This window comes from Scardinius erythrophthalmus (assembly GCF_964197995.2).
Source record: "Scardinius erythrophthalmus genome assembly, chromosome: 20".
Lineage (NCBI taxonomy): Eukaryota > Metazoa > Chordata > Actinopteri > Cypriniformes > Leuciscidae > Scardinius > Scardinius erythrophthalmus.
The window spans coordinates 21,262,689-21,279,553 of record NC_138240.1 but is presented as its reverse complement, the minus strand read 5'-3'; the positions used below and the strand labels follow the sequence as shown (position 1 = coordinate 21,279,553).

At 40.6% G+C, this 16,865-nt stretch overlaps 1 protein-coding gene across 2 annotated transcripts in view; it reads right to left on the bottom strand.

Moving 5' to 3' along the window:
* LOC308680777 (uncharacterized protein) overlaps window positions 1-16,198 on the bottom strand; it is a 39,037-nt gene extending 22,839 nt beyond the window's left edge. Inside the window, exons 1-5 of one of the 2 annotated variants that reach the window (XM_081349108.1) lie at window positions 15,842-16,198; window positions 7,705-7,798; window positions 5,309-6,623; window positions 4,744-4,822; window positions 152-3,364 (exon numbers count right to left, since the gene is read on the bottom strand). In XM_081349108.1, coding sequence (XP_081205234.1) covers window positions 152-3,364; window positions 4,744-4,822; window positions 5,309-6,615 — 4,599 coding nt within the window. In that variant the 5' untranslated portion in view covers window positions 6,616-6,623; window positions 7,705-7,798; window positions 15,842-16,198. Of the gene's footprint in view, window positions 1-151; window positions 3,365-4,743; window positions 4,823-5,308; window positions 6,624-7,704; window positions 7,799-8,125; window positions 8,253-15,841 lie in introns of those variants that run through there. The other variant, XM_081349109.1, reaches the window with a different exon arrangement.
* Between the last annotated feature and the right edge of the window lie 667 nt (window positions 16,199-16,865).

The following is a 16,865-nucleotide window of genomic DNA, read 5'->3' as shown; positions in this document are numbered from 1 at the left end:
TGCCAATACCGATAGTTGGGTGGTTCTGCAATTAAAGTGACCAATTTAAGATGGTGCACATAATTACTGTTTACATTTGTGCATTGCTAAACACACACAAAAAAAACTATATGGTGGGAATGGGTGTATGTGAGAGTGAGTTCTTCCTCACCTGTTGTACTTTGTCCCTGTGCGAGGCACGGTTCTCTCTCAGCCCCTGGGATGCCAGCTCCCAGTTTTGACTTGATAAAGGATCAGTGACAGAGAAAGTTGGAACCTGACCAGTGGGTACCGATGTCTCTTTCCTAGCTAATGGTGTTGTGAGAGAAGGAACCAAAGCTCCACTTGACCCCACATTCAAAGGTACTGAGGCCCAGCATCTTTCTGGGGTCAGTATAGGGGCTACAGAGGGTCCAGCACTTGTTTGTGTAGTCCACATAGGAGTTTGAATTTGAACCATGGGTGGTGCAAGAGAGGGATGCTGTACTGGAGTAAAGACAGGAATCATTGAAGAGGTCGAACTGGGTGTCACAATCATACTTAAACCTCTATCCTCTTGGTGCAAGTTTTGCTGCTCAAGACCACCAGGTCTAGTGCTAATTGGTCTTCTGGATCCCTCCATGGCTGATACCCAAAGAGGCTCATCTACAGTCAACTCTGCTTGATTATGTCCCCAAACATTAGTGTATGCAGATGGCAAAGTTGAGATGGGCTGTTGAGTGCCAAAGGCCCAATCTGAGGTCTCAATCAATGAGTGAGGTTGTGGCCTAGGTCTTTCTGTATCAAATGGCTGTGAATGAGGATGGACTTGGTGCATAATTTGAGGTTGCAAAGGTGGCGGGAGTTGAGTTCTCATACGTTCTGCTGGGGAGGGCTGGAAGAAAGCCTGGGACTGAGGGTGGAACTGGGGATGAGAAGAAGACTGAACTTGAGATGCTGTTTGGGGTTGGAGAATATTTGACTGTGTGGCCTGTGGACGTGCTTGAGTCACTGAACTAACACCTCCTGATTCTAAACCTCCAAATCCAGGTAAAGGGAAGGCATCAGGTTGGGTTTGGCTCCTGAACGAGTCAATGTCTAAGATGGCTGGTTTGTAAACCTCATCAGGACGAAGTGAGGGCTGCTTCCATCGAGCTGTGGGACTATTCTCGTGACTATCTCTACCAGTCCTAACACCCAGAGACACTGCATCCAGATCTAGAACTTTAGGCCGAAGTGGAGATGTAGGTGTAGGTGTTGCCTTCTCTTGCTCTGTCTCTGTCCAATGTCGTTCTGTTCCTCTCTGCCATTCAGGCTGCTGTTTTCTCTCTTCTCGTTCTTTTTTTGATCTCCGTGTAGCTTTCTCTTGCTGGAGTGGCCTTTCCCGCTGTCTCTGCAACTCAAAATCAAGAAGCTGTTGTCTCTCAACCTCCTTGATCCTCTCAAGTTCCTCCAGCTCTCTCTTGGTCTCTCTCTCCTCTGCTTTCTGCCGCTTCCATCTCTCAATCTCTATCTCTCTCTGCTTTTGTCGTTCAAGTTCTTTCTGCCTTTCAATCTCCTTCTGTCTTTCAATTTCCTGTTGTCTCTCTAACTCTCGTTGTCTCTCAAGTTCCCTTTGTCTGTCCAGTTCTCTCTGCCTTTCCAACTGTCTCTGTCTTTCCCTGTCCTGCTCTTTCTGTTTCTCCAGCTCTCGTTGCCTCTCCAATTCTCGCTGCCTTTCTAACTCTTTTAGCCTCTCCATCTCTCTTTGTTTTTCAAGTTCTCTCTGCTTCTGTCTTTCAATTTCCCTCTGTCTCTCCAACTCCAGCTGTCTCTCTCTTTCTCTCTCTATCTCCTTCTGTTTTTCAAATTCTCTCAACCTAAGCCTCTCTTGGTCGAGCATTCTTTCTTTCTCTCGCTCAAACTCTTTTTGTCGTTGCCTCTCAAACTCTCTCTGCTGCTCGAGTTCTTTTTCTGCAGCCTTCATTCGCTCATATTCAATTTGTTTCTGTCGCTCCTTCTCTCGTTTCTGCCATTCCATTTCCCTTTGTTTCTCCAACTCCCTTTGTTTATCCAACTCCCTTTGTCTCTCCCTCTCTAGCTCTCTCTGTCTTTCTAGCTCTTTTTGTCTCTCTTTCTCTTTCTGTATCTCAGCTTCTCTCCTTTTCTCCCTTTCAATTTTGTTTTGTTTCTCAACCTCCAATTCTCTCTGTTTCTTCATTTCTCGCTGCCTTTCCAATTCCTTCATCTTTTCAAACTCTGCAAGTCTTTGTCTCTCTATTTCCTCCCTGGATGGTTTTTGCAGTTCCCTTTCTTGTAATCTAGGATCTGTTCTCAGTCCAGTGTCATTTTTATGCAAATCTCTCTGGAGGGCAGCTTCCAATGAAGGATTTCTTCTAAATTGAGCAGTTGGATTCTGAGGACTCCACTTCCCTGATCTAAGAGTGAAATCCTCAAATGGAACATCCTTCATCCCCCTGTCCTCTCCACCCACCATACTTTGCTTACCTCTTCCAAAAATTATTTCATCATCCACTCTCTGACCCTGATGCACAGTCTCTTGAATCTGACCAGTCAGAGCAAAGTAAGTGGCTCTGGGTTTGTTCATTTGCTCTTCAGCATCTAGCATCTTAGGCCGTTTGGGTGCAGCAACTTCCTCTCGTTCCCTTTCCCTGTCCCTTTGTGCTTCTAACAGTTTCATCCTTTCTGCTTCACTCTCTTCCTCATCTTCCTCCAATGCTGCTGCTGCAGCCATGTGCAATTCTGTTTGCCTCTGTATCTCTTCTTCCATCTGTCTCACCATCTCTTTCTGTCGTTCCCTCTCGGTTTCAATCTCTCGGTCTGCCTCTGTGGCAGTCCATTTCTGTAGTGCCCCTACCCTGAGATAACGTGGAATGGCTGCTTCATCCTTTTGCAGGTCACTTATCTCATGGGTAGGTCTGTCGTCTTCCCCTTGAGGAGCTGATCGCCGTGAACGTAGCGTGAGAGCTCTGTCCTCAAGCTGAGCGGTCGGCAAAGCCTCACTAACAGCACGGCTCTCTCCAAACAAAGCTACAGTATCAAAGACATGCTCCACGCGTACAGGGCTGGAAGGAGAAACTTGCTCTCTATAGGTTGCTGTGACCAAACTTCCAGGATCATCATCTTCAAGAGCTTTAAAGATGTTGTCCTGAATTCGCAAAGAGTGGCTCCGTCTGGGCATGGGTTTAATTGTGCTTTCCCACTGTGCTCTTGGGCCTTGTGAAATGCTATCTTCCATCACTTGAACATTATGCCTCTCCACCACGTGTTCAAACATAGACGCTCGTACTGTTTGCACTCCATCACTATTAAAAGCAGAGTGTGTAGGCAAGTCATGAACACCAAGTGATGATACTTTCCTGTCGTCCTGTTTGTTGAACTGTCCTTCAATCGTGGAGTAATCAAGCTAAAAAATAAAATAAAGATGAAATTAAGTATATTTTTACATTTCATTTGCCATTGGTTTTGTTAAGCAAAACTTTTCTGGGGATTTATTTGCAGATGTTTTGCCTCTTTTTCTGAAAAGTAAGCAAGAACCTGGAACTTGGTTTGATTTTCAGTCAGACAAGATGAGATTTTCTACAACTGTGATCCCTAAAGAAGCAGCCTTTGTCGACCCCCCTCCCCCCTCACCTACCTGACAGGTGTGCCATTTACAGGTAACATTTTCTTTGCTTAGATATAAGGTATCATTACTGTGGCGGCTCTGTACAGTATGTGTATTACATGACTGATTTAGAGTCAAACTTTGGGAGGGAAATGAATATGTTTCTACTCCAAAGAGCAAATCAGCAACAGAAAGAATGCAATGAAGAAGTCTCATTTGAATACACAACAGATTATCAAATCTTGCAAATTGTTTATCTAAGTTATTCTTTCACAGAGAGGTTATAAATAAAGATAACAAGGAGGAGGAAGTACAAGATAACGAAACAGCTGGAAACAACTAATGTGGATTGTATTGACATAGAAAGTCCTGAAAAGAGGGGATTGAGAAAGAAGCAAATATGAGAGCACATGAAAAGGAAGAGAAGCTTGACACGTGTGACTGAGAACAGTGAAATGGGATCCGTATGCTCTTTGTCAAAGCTCATAAAGCAGGGTGGGGCATGAAGGGGCCATAATCAAAGAATCCTCTTCTCTCACAAACTGACCTTTCCCACCCCCCTCCCTTCGAAGCGTGCATGTTTCATAATCACAATATGACTAACGCTACAACTCAGGTTACACGTCTTTGGAGTGCCGCACCTTCTGTGACATCAGAAGTGCCTTTTTCAACCTCATTTGTTATTCCTCTCTCTATCAATGTGAAATTTATTTTTCTTTTTATAAAGAGTGAGCAATGTTCATTTTGAGACTGTGACCGCAATTAGGCAGTTACTGTCCCAAATGTCATAAAAGATTTTTCTATTCATTTTAAAAAATATATCGTTTTAATTTATCAAGCACATGTGACTGTTATAGAATACATAGAATGCTCTCTCTTGTTGTATAAAGAGCTACATGTACTCGTGAAAAAAGTACAAAATGTAAAATATTAATACACATATATATTATAAATCATTAGTAACTATCAATTAGTTAGTTCAGCCAAATTATGATTGACTTTTATGTGATAGTCAACCGAGTATGCTGTGGTGTCATTGGTAAAAAAGAAAAGGTTTAATAAAATGTAGAATTTTCTTATGTACTATAAAAAACAAAAACAAGGTGTGCCATACTGCACCTTGTAAAGATACTTGATTAGTGGAGTATGACTAATGGCAGTGGTTCATATTCCCATACCTTTGTGATGAGATCTTCCTCAAACAGCTGGGGGCCTTTGGAATCATTGGAACTGAGGCTGTCAAGCTCTGATTCAAATCTGTAAGCAAATCAAAAATCAAAAAAAGATCGGAATACTCTTAAGAACCTAATGAAAGAATGCCACCACATTATTACCAGTGTGAAACTGTATTTTCTTTGAGTCTTGATTTTCAGAGTAGAGAATGTAAATCATGATGAAAGCAAACTGGTATTAATTGTGCTGGTTTATGAGGCAACATGTTTTGAGACATCATTTCACTTTTTAGAATTCTCTGTGCCAGCACAAACACACAAAAAATACTTATGCACATAATGCAGATCTTTTAATACAAATTTTGCAGTCGTGTAATTGCGACTTATGAAACTTATTCATAAAAACTTTTCAGGAGGACCCAAAGGCAGTAAAACTACAGCAACACCGATAGCTGATAAACTGATGAAAATAAAATTGATAACAGATTAACATGTACAACTGTAATTTTCTGAATTACAGCACTAACATTGTAGACTTCTATAATGAATGCTGAAAACCACTGGATCTTACCTTTTAGTACGGTCAGATACTATGTTTCGTGGCTTATATTGTGGCTTCTGGAGTGTTGATAGAGTAGTAGGCACTTCTTCGGTCAGTTCCTTGATGCGCTGTTTTACCCCCACCGCTCCATCAGTATCAGAGATGGACAGCCCCGGTGACCGAGGCTCCGTCCCTGGAGAATCCACACGTGCCACTGAGAAGGATGTGGAAGAAGAGTCCAAAAGCAGGCTGATGCGTCTCTTTATACTGCTACCTCCAGTATCCTCAGGTTTTGAGTCTTTCTTGGAGTCCTCATCTTTCAATTCCTTAATTTGAGTACTTTTCTCAAGCACAGGGGCCATATTCAGCCCTTCTGCCCTTTCAGCACCATGTTCTTTCTCTTGAGTTACAGCTCCAACACCCTCTGGTGTTTCAGGAGTGTTTTCTTTGCTGTCCTCCTTGGGAGGTCGCCAGTTTAGGGAAAGCCCAATTGACTCAAACTTTGAGGTAAGGTCAGATGAAAGGGGTCGTCCTTTTCCCCAACGAGGGGCAGGTGTAGGGGATACAACCTGAGGCTCAGACTGATTTGGGTTTTGGAGGAACACAGCTGACACCGGCCTGGTCCTTGAACCTTTAGATTGGGGCCGAAGAACAGTAGGAGAAAACTCTTCCTTGGTACCAGAATCTTTTTTAATGTCCTCATAATTTAGTCCTATCTCTGATAGGAAGCCCATTGATTTAGCACGAGTGATCGAAGGGCTGGGCTGTTTTTTCCGAGAAGCAAAAGGCCATTCAACACCAGGAGAGGAGGCCTGACCATCGTGCCGGTGTGGTGCTGGTGTAGCTCCAAAGCTTGTTCTTCTCAGCACGTCCCCAGTTTGGGAAGTTCTTAATTTGTTGGAATCAGAAGAGGCAATAGTAGGTGCTGGTTTAAAGGGTTGTGCCACAGGTTTGTTTGTCTGTCCGCTGGGCTTCGGGCCCGTATTAAAGGCAGATGGTAGACTGAGTTTATTGGCTGGCTGTGGTTTAGGTGTACTGGACAGGTCTGTATTGTAGGAAACTGGTTTACTGGTTTCAGGTCTAGGTTTTGGTTGTGGTTTGGGAGCAAGAATGGGGCGTATAGTAGGATTTTTGTTCACAGTGAAAGGTTTCGGAGTGAGTCTGGGCTTGGGGCCTGGGACAGGTTTTCTAGGCTCTGATGAAATAGTAAGTGTCCCCTGGGGGCCACCTGAACTCTCCATCAAACTCTTGTTGCTAGAGTCTATGAGAGGATTAAGGTGCAGACGACTCCCAACCACACATGGCCGCCCAGCATCAACCTCAACCTGGGCAGCCATCACACCACCTGAAACAAGAAATAAAAATAATTAAATAAATAAATAACAGATATTGAGTTAGCTAACAATCATTTAAATTAATCATATTACATTTCACGTTGTGTTCACACTAACAGTGATTAAATCACTGGAGATAGCACAGTCCCTAGGCTGTCAGTTTGTAGAGGGCAGTCCTAAACTGTCGTGGTATTCAACTGTATCTGGCCACAGATCACATTCTCCACTCCCTTTGGTCATTTCCAAATCTTTTCACTGCTCATTTGCATAAAGATAAGCTCTGCTCAACACTGTCTCACTGCCAACTGTCACTCGTGTCACCAGAAATCACAGGCTCTCATTGAAAATGAGAATGATATCCGGTCGTGTTATCGCAGGTAATCGCTGTCAGTGTAGACCTTCCTTTAGGTTGGTTGGAAAAAGTCTGGAGTCAGTTGAAACCACTGGCCAGTTTCAGCACTGCTTGACATCCAACATGCCGAGCAGAATCCCTGCACTATAATTTTATAGCACAAAACAAATACAGTGTTCTATAAAATGCTGTTGTAGTGGGGTGTCTATGAACCTTAAGAAAAATGCTATCTAACCCTCTGCTTCTCCACCACTGTGGACTTGGGAGATAAAGAGCACAATGCACGTTTTACTGACACATCATTAATCACGCTGTGAGAGAGTGTGTGTGTGTGTGCGGGTGTATTAAATCAGCATGATTGGACATTGCCCAGGAGGGAGGGATCAATTTGCTGAATTAAGAGTCCAGACTGAGACAGGTCTGTGCATAAAAATCCTGCTACTATAGGCAAATACACATCAAACAAAAGGAATTCACAAAATAACCCAGAGAGCCATTTTTGCTAATGCAATACACATGTCGCTCTTGGAAGCTGTGCGCTAATACAAACACGTGTTCACACTTAAATTGCCATGCAGACTTTTACAACACACAGACACTCACATTTTACACAGAACGAAACCGTGATTCATAACACATTCACATACCTGTGTAAATGCACATGCAATTGCCATGTTTCCCCGTGCAGTTATCAAATTGTGCTTTGTCTGTAGTTTGCCAACATCACAATAATAACTCACCTGCCTGGCTGTCAACCGTCTGCAGTGGAGCCCTGGTTTCTGTGGTAACCGCAGAGTGATGTCATATCATATGGAGAAGAGGCGGAGCCAGACTCTGTTGCAGGGAATACAGCATGGTCAGACACGGTTACTTCAGCTCAATTAGGGTATCAGTGTCTGTTGTAATTGTGAAGTCTCTACACATGCACGCACATGTACACTTGTTGTCAATGGCACAGCTTGTTGAAATCGCTGAATATCATAATTGAAAAGTCAAACGAGAATGTTGGCAAAGACTTTTGAGACATAGCACAGACTCAAACAAACAAACATGTAAATGAAATCTACACATTTTTGAAACATGAAAATTAGACTTCATTAGTCTCTTACAAACAAATAAATACACATACATCACACACATAGATTGAAGCAAGATATTTACCAGCACGATTGACCTATATCTACAGATTACCAAACAAACCAACACATTTGATATGTCTCCGGTAGTGAAATCTTAGCTGTGTGGTTACGCAAGGGACATGGAAGCAGGGGGACGGCCAACGATGAACAGAAAGAGGGAGAATGACTGCGAAGGAAGGAAAGGAGGAGGATCCTGGTCAGAGTGCATGGACTGGCATTCGCTTGTTGACAGGAAACGCCTCTGCAGCTGGAATGTTTAATATCTACAGCTTCAAAACCAGAGTGTTTAGGGAAGTCATTTCTGGCATCCCGTAGAGACACATTTACACACAAACATGATCTAGCCACTGACCTAGAAATATTAAGGCTGATCTTTACACCTCTGCATTAAAGTTATAGCAGCACTAACCTCACATAAGTTACACTGCAAATCTTAGCCTAATCTTGGCAGACTTGGAAGGCTAATCTTGGCAGACTTGGAAGGCTAAATGTCACACAGTTAAAATGCTAATGTCACACCTTTAAAAAAAATTATTATACAGACAATTACAGTAAATATAGCCTAACTAATAATCTTAAATGGTTGAATTGCAGGGTGGTGATGAGATCTAAGTGCTACAAGATATTAAAATGTGATGTTATTTCTCATTGAGGTGAAAGCTGTCTTAGTCTGTGGCAAAACCTTTTACAGTGCTTGCATTATGTTGTTCTGTCTCAAACTTTGTTACAAGATAGGTCATTCCCCTATTAAATTCGAATGCTTGGTTGAAAATAATCCTCGATTGCAATTTACCCATGTCGTTAAACAAGCAAAAGACTGGAATTGGCACATTCCATGGATGAGAATCAATGGCCTTTTTAGCAGACCATTTTTAAGGCTGCAGCCGCTGCACGATATATTAAAACCATTTCATAGGGTTATTGAGAAATCACAAAAAATGCAATTCAATTAAATAAATTTATGCCCGGCAGGTTTCGGAGTGATTTGTTTTACACGCACCATTATGAATGCCCGTGCGGCCGTGAGCATTTTAGTTTCGCTTTTAAATCAGCGCCAATTCGGGGGCGAATTGCTTGAATGGTGAGTTCATTAGCCCATTATTCTTAATGAGAAACACAACAGCAACAGTACAGTAAATACAAATGTGCTTAAATAGGCGCTTTTACATATTAAATATAAAATATTCCTCCATCTTGTCAATCGCTCTTGTGATAAATGAAATCTGACTCCTGTTGCTGATCTGTGCTGCCACACTCATTCGGCTCACGATTTATTAAGCAGTTAGGCTAAGTTTTTAATTGTAGTGCCTGTGTTCTAACGGAACTAAATTATTGCATTAAAAAATAAATAAATAAATAAATAAATCAACGGTGCTGCAATGGGCAAGTGATGTAACCGCCGGTGTTGCTTCTGAACACCCACCGTCAACACAGACTATCGTAGTAGCAAGCCTACTTTCTGTGTTTCTGTGCGCAGAGCAGGGCGAGTGTTTTCAGGTAATTCCTATGGAAGCTCAACTTCGATAGGAATGAACTGAAAACGCTCGCTCTGCTTCGCTCTCTCCGCGTCACTGGACACGCACCATTATGATTAGCGGCAATTCAGAGGTCCCAATTACTTGAAAGGTGGGTTCATTATTATTCTTAATGAAAACCACAACAACTCGCTTAAATAGGCGCTTTTACATTTCGCTTTGACCAAATCTTCCGCCATCGTCTTGTCAGTGAAGAGTGAGGCTAAATGGGCTAAGTGAGGTTAAATCTGACTCCTGCAGCTGATCTGTGCTGCGACTCTCGTTCATTCAACACAATATTCCAGGGGGCATGACATTTTTGTGAAAATTATCAAAAATGCTGGTTGTGTCTGGCAACTAAAAAAAAAAAAAAAAAGCTGTAGAGGAAAAAGTTAAACAAGGATTTGATCATGCCGTAAAGTGTAACAACAGCAATCAGCTGGCCATTGGCACCCTCTACAGGCATTTGTATAAAAACACTTATACATAAAATATGAAATACAGAAGTTGTTTATTGTTTATAGTACATTACATTATATATTTTAAACTGTGTTATATCATATTATTACTTGCTTTTGATTTTTGAAAAAAATTGTTATACATAAATAAAATATTTTTCAGGTGGGTCTAACAGTAGGTTATTATTCAGGTACGAAATACTACAGAAATTAAAGTAATCAAATGTAAAATAACACTGAATAGTCTTCATTGCAAACATTAAATACAGATTAACAAAATGAAAGTTATAAAACTTATTCAGTTAAGAGCAGAGAGCTATTTTCTTTGTCTTTTGTTCTTTTATTAACATGACAGACAGCAGCAGGAATATTAGGCTGCTGTCACTTTAATAGTGTATGTACAGATCCAATATACTGTTACACCACATGCATTATCTTTATCAACTAGGCCTATATTTACATTCCAAAACTGACTGTGTTTAACTGAATACTCGCCAAGACATGCATTTTGACATAATTTTGTATTTGACAGTTTAAGCGCAGTAAGCCAATCATTTTTGTACTTGCGACTCACAATCTGTTTGAGACTGAGAGGCGGCTTGTGCACTCCACTTATATAGCGGTGAATTCAGGTTGATTGGCAAAAAGTGTCCCACTCAACCTGAATTTACCGCTACATCAGTGAAGTACACATTATTGGTGTGAACACGAAACCTGCGGGAATGACTACAATTATGCACAAAACAAGCACTATTTAACCTGTGCGAATGAGACAAATGAGTGAGAGGCGGGTGTGTGTCACTTCGCCGTCGGAAAGAAGAGAGGGATAACTCACTGCTGATGTTATTGCATGTGTTGCTGACAACAAAACCGGCTCAGAGACTGACCAGCCGGTCACTGGCCCGGGCCGATCATGCTGAAAATTGGCCGATTCCGGTCCCTGACTGGGCGACCGGTACATCGTATACTAGCAAATAATTTTCATACAGAACTTAACTTACAATCTAAGAGCCAAACTTTACCAGCATGTACCTGTTCTCAAAATTCACCATTAAATCAATTATTAAAAAAAAATAATAATAAAAATGTCAGCACCTTAACTAGCTCAGTAGGTACATAAACCAAGGCTGTAAAAAGCACTCGATCAGCTCAGGTTCCAGTGGAAAGTTAAACAGGAAAACCATCCTCAGGCAATGAATTATAGTTGTAAATCAAAGAGCATAAATGAACATTTTTCAATTAACAAAAAGCTTCCAGAGTTCCTCTGAAGATCAGATCATCAGACTGGTGTATCTTCTGGATGATAAATGTGCTCTCTAACTAGGAGTGGCAGAATAAAAGAGTAACTGGGTTCACACACATAATCATTGTGTAGTACTGTAGTTATCAATTCAAAACCATAAAGATTTAATGGCTTTGGGAACTCTACAGAGAGATAATGAAAAAAACTTATCAGGAATCATACTTGCAGGTTATTTAAAATTGCCAAGCCTGTTTCTTAAATGCAGTGACAAACCATGGGCATAAAGTACTTCATTACAATATGTTGGCATTATTTTGGGGAATCAAGGAGGAATTTACATCCATTGTAACTACTCAATTAGCCTACATTTATTTCATTGGGCTTATTGCATGTTTATTTACAAGAACATCAAAGTGTAGGAAAGTAGAGGAAAGAGAGAGGGGTAGTCTCATCTGACCTAGGTCAGACTCAAAACTCGACTTTTTACCCCTTTCAGTTTCATTTAAATACTGAAAGTACAAGCCACATGTCATCATGGTGTAAATTTGTTCTCAAAAAAAAAAAAATACTCTTAATGAGCTCACACTACAGTGAATGTTACCATTTATATGAAATGTAATTGGCCAAAACTATGATCATTCATACTTGTCATCAGTCCCACAGCAGAGTCTTTAACCTAAAGCAATGCATTGTAACTGTGTTAAATGGAGTTAACTAGTTAACTCAGATTCGGTATTTCATATCTTATATTCAAGTGAGAAAAAAGATAAATGCAGAATTTTACTTTAATAATATCAGGTAACAGATTTCTGGAAATCGGTTTCAGTTTAATGTCCACTGTGATTAAACAAGCTGCTTTGAACAGTTGCTGTATCAATGTACTTTAATAGGAAAATTTCAATCTCTTAATTTCAGTCAATTTTAAAAGCTAAAAAAAAAAAAAATTACTTTTAAACACATGAAATTTAGTTCACACTTGCAGTTGGGGTCTCTTGGTTATTTTGGTCCGAACCAACAATACATTTAGTCCTGGTTCGCTTAGCATTCACACTGTCATTTTTAACACAGAACCTAAAAAAATAAAGGTTAAAAAAACAGCTTTTATGACATATTGCGATGGAACTTGTCAAACATCCGAAACAATGCTGTGTGCTGGGCTAAATGTGCGTACATATGATGGAGCTGACAACTTGTGAAGAGCTTATAAAATCTATAAAGGAGACAAAACAGCAGCAGGAATCCCTCTGTCAAACAGAAACGAAGATCTGCAGCGAGCAGACGCGGTTCTGGAGCCTGTGCAGAACTGTGATGGGCAACATCGCGACTATGACAAAAAAGAAAAAAGGTATGCTTGAGCATTCTGTCCTTTTTAGGGTCACATCTTGTCTTTGGTCCGTGTAGCGTTCAAATTTCCTTCGAACCGCACCAGAGTTCATGTGAAAGCGGACCGAGACCCATCTTTTCAGCGGTCTTGGTCCGCTTGTAAGGGTTCGGATGGCAGCGTTCACATATATTTAAATGAACCGCACTAACGGAGCAATCGCACAAGGGTCCGTTTTAATAAAACTGACCATGCCAAGTGTGAAAACACTTTTATTTTACTTTCACTCAAGTATGTTTTGGGTTAGATACTTTGAATTTTTATTGAGTACAATTCTGACAGAGTATCCATTCTTTAAAGGGGGGGGGTGAAACACTCATTTTCAGTCAATCTCCTGTTAATCTTGAGTACCTATAGAGTAGTACTGCATCCTTCATATCTCCAAAAAGTCTTTAGTTTTATTATATTTATAAAAGAAAGATTGGCAGTTCCGAGTCTTTCCGAAAAAAAACGAGCGGCTGGAGGCGTGCCGTGTGGGCTGTGCTTACGCGCCGACAGCTAACAACACACAGACATTTGAAGCAGACAAGCAGTTTTACTCACCGCCTGCGGTTCCAACGCACGGCCGTGAACCTTCATCATTGTGACTGCTCGATCCTTAAGAATTAGACGATCTGCAAATCCGGCGTCGAACTGGGCTTTGTTTATAAAACAATCATCGTCGAAATGCAGGGAACAAACAGTCTTGCACAACTCTGATGATGCTCTGGAAAAACAAACTCCATCCACTGGTCCCTTAACGCCGGGTTCTTTGGGAATCTGTGCAGGGATGTCTTGCCCTGGCAACTAAAAACCCACTTCTTTGGTGACACTGACTTCCCTAAAGCCGAGCACAGCGCTGTGATGATGGGCGAACTGCTTTCCGCTCTCATGCTCTGGTCTACGGTTGCGCGCGCGCCCGCGCTCTTCCGATAGAAGTGCCCTTAGGACCCATATAAGGAAATGCCGCCCCATCTGAAGTCACACATGCCCATACTCGAAAAAAACTTTCCGAAACTTGTGACAAACCGGAAGGGGCATTTTTGGCACAGAAATACTCCTTCAAACGTACAATTAAATTTTTGAAACTTTGTCCGTGTTTAGCATGGGAATCCAACTCTTTAACAGTGTAAAAAACTCAGTATGCATGAAATAGCATTTCACGCCCCTTTTAACTTGAGGTTCTAGGACAACAATAACCCATTATAACCTCAACCTTTTTCAAGCTAACTTTGCAAAGAGAATCTCTAAGCCAAAATAATTATTAAAAAACAAGCCAAACTACTTATAAAAATACTTTTGTCCATACTCTTAAAAAAAAAAGGTAGCCAAGCCCAGGTGATTGACGCTCTAAGCAGGAATGTAACTGTTTTCTTCAGTATAGTTTTACAATCTTTCAACTAATCTGGCAAAAACCCAGTTCAGCAGGAACCAACTGATTCCCTTGAAGCCTTTTTACACCACTGTGTTTTCTGTCTTTTTTTCATGGTGTGTGTGTGTGTGTGTGTGTGTGTGTGTGTGCGCACAACTGACACTCTGGTTCAGCCAGTTTGGCAGAAGTAAAATACTTTCCATGCTCTACCTGAGCAACAACACCAATGAATGAGCATGACTGGCAGGGCTTCAGTACACACACATGATGAAGCCCATCACCTGTACACAAACTACAGCTGACGCCATTCAGCATATATCTGTGCGGAAATCACCTGACAAGCTAACCTGTCAGAAAAGACTACTGGGAAAGTGGAATCACAAAGAAAAATCGGAATTCTAAACCGTGAAAGGATATATAAATATGCCTGTATTTGGTTGACTTATTAAGATTCAACTGAACTACGTTGATCAACAGCTTTTAGATGCATACTACAGTTCAAAAGTTGTAATGTTTTTTAAAGAAGTCTGTTATGCTCATAAAGGCTGCATTTATTTGATAAAAAAAACAGTAATATTGTGAAATTAACAATTTAAAAATAACTTTTCTATTTGTACATATTTTAAAATATTTTAATTTATTAATTTATTGCTCTAGTGGCAAAGCAGAATTGTCAGCATCATAACTCCAGTCTTCAGAGTCACATCTAAAATTCTGATTTGGAGCTGAAGGAATTACTATTACACTAACAGTCAAAGGGATGCATTAAATTGATCATATTAAAAACAGTTGTGCTGCTTAATATTTTTATGGAAAACATGACACTTTTCTCAGGATTCTTTGATGAATACAAAGTTTTAAAAAACAGCATTTAGAAATCTTTTGTAACATTATCATTATATTGATCAGTAAAATGTATGATACAAATCCTTGTTGAACAAAAGTGTAAATATGACTGACCTCAAACATTTAAAAAGCAGTGTAGCTGATACCGTCCCCTTTAAAGACAAACTCATGTTCTGTATGCAAATGTTTCAAGACAAACTGAGAAACTTGTAAGGAATGCATAAAGTGCTACAATACCAAGCAGAGAACCACAGGTCATAATAACTGCAGATCCACAGCTTGACTGAATGGAGAAAAACTTGATTAACAACTACCAGAAATAAACCACAACTAATGTTTATACTGGCAACAAAAAAATGTAAATTATTACTGAGAAAAACAAAACAAATCAGAGCAAGCATGACTTAACTAGGCTACATCGTACACTGTACAATAAAGCATAGCCTACAAGAGGCAGAAATGTAAAGTCCACCACAGTTCAAGCTTATTGGAAATGTCCATCCACATAATGGTGACATTAAACCACAAAGACACTTAAAATACCACAGTACCAAAACAGAATACCACAGAAACGACTGAAAATCAGTTATGGGATCATGGTCCCCTTCAAACAGCTTTCATAATAATTGTATTTTTTTTTTTTTTTCTATTGTGTTGACATTGTTAGTTAATACGACAATACCAAGAAGTTCCCTATGAAAACGTTAAAGTTTTGTTGCATTAACAATACATAAATTAAACATTATTTTGCCGTAAACAATGGTTACAGTGGTATTTTTGTAATGGTCAGAAATGTAAATAGCTCGCGTGTGAGTTTCTTTGTTAGCTGATTTGACTAGCCTGCTTTATTATTCTCATTTGTCTGAAGATCAACAGAAGCAGCGTGACAAAAAGCAGGTAAAACACACGCAGAGTGATAAAAGCACAACGTTTCACTTTACACACCTTTTCGTCAAGTTCAAATAGCCGTCTGTCTGTCTGTCCCACCTGTGTGTGAGCAGTTTGGGATCTGAGCTCAACCAAACTTCGCTGCTGTCTGTCGGGATAGACCCGAGCGAGCGAGAGAGCGTCGTCCTGTTGATCGCTGGTTAATGTTCCTCGTTATTTAGTAGCTTTATCCCGCATGAATCGCACCGGGACACCATTCCTCACACCTGTACCGCTGTATAAACGGCCGTCTTTCTATGAACACTATCACAGGCTCACTGGCTCACACAAACTTGCTGAGGGAGCCGGAAGGCGGTTATGGGATCGCATTGCACGGAAGGATGGAGGATTTGTTTTGGTACGCCAGACTGGGACAGTGTGGAGGGGGAGAGTGAGTCCGTGCGCCCCCTTGTGGGTGATGATAAAATAGGCCAAGATGTCCTCGATTGACGCTTGGCTTGGCGCAAAAACGGATTTTTATTTCCTTCAAGCCTGTTGCGTGGGTGAAGTACGACCGTGACAACTCCCATATTTAGTCAGTTAGGCAGACTGCAATCATTTACTTCACAAAAGCAAAACACATATTTATATGCACGCTTGATGTTGTAGGCCTAATGATAACAATTAGTTGTATTATATTGACCAATACCTATAAACGTAGATCTGCATGCCTATAACGTCTATATACCTTTATTATTTAGTGAGTAGGCCTACTTGCACTTATTTTTCACAAAGGCCTACATTGACAAACAAATTTGCACAGAAATGTGAAAAGAATATTTGTTTTTAAATGTCCTCAGTTTTGAAGGCTGTGTGTACATACTGTATGTGTAGTGGTTTGTAGACTAATAAAAGTAGATAAAAGACACAAAGTGTTTTCCACAAGCATGCCATTGCCTGACAAGTATTACAACGACTGACCTCCTCAACACCAGCATTGTCTATAACCAGTTAAACTCATAATCACCCTCATAATCAGCTACAAATTGGTTATATAATATCTGCATTCTGTGGAGATATGTCTAAGACATATCTAAATAAA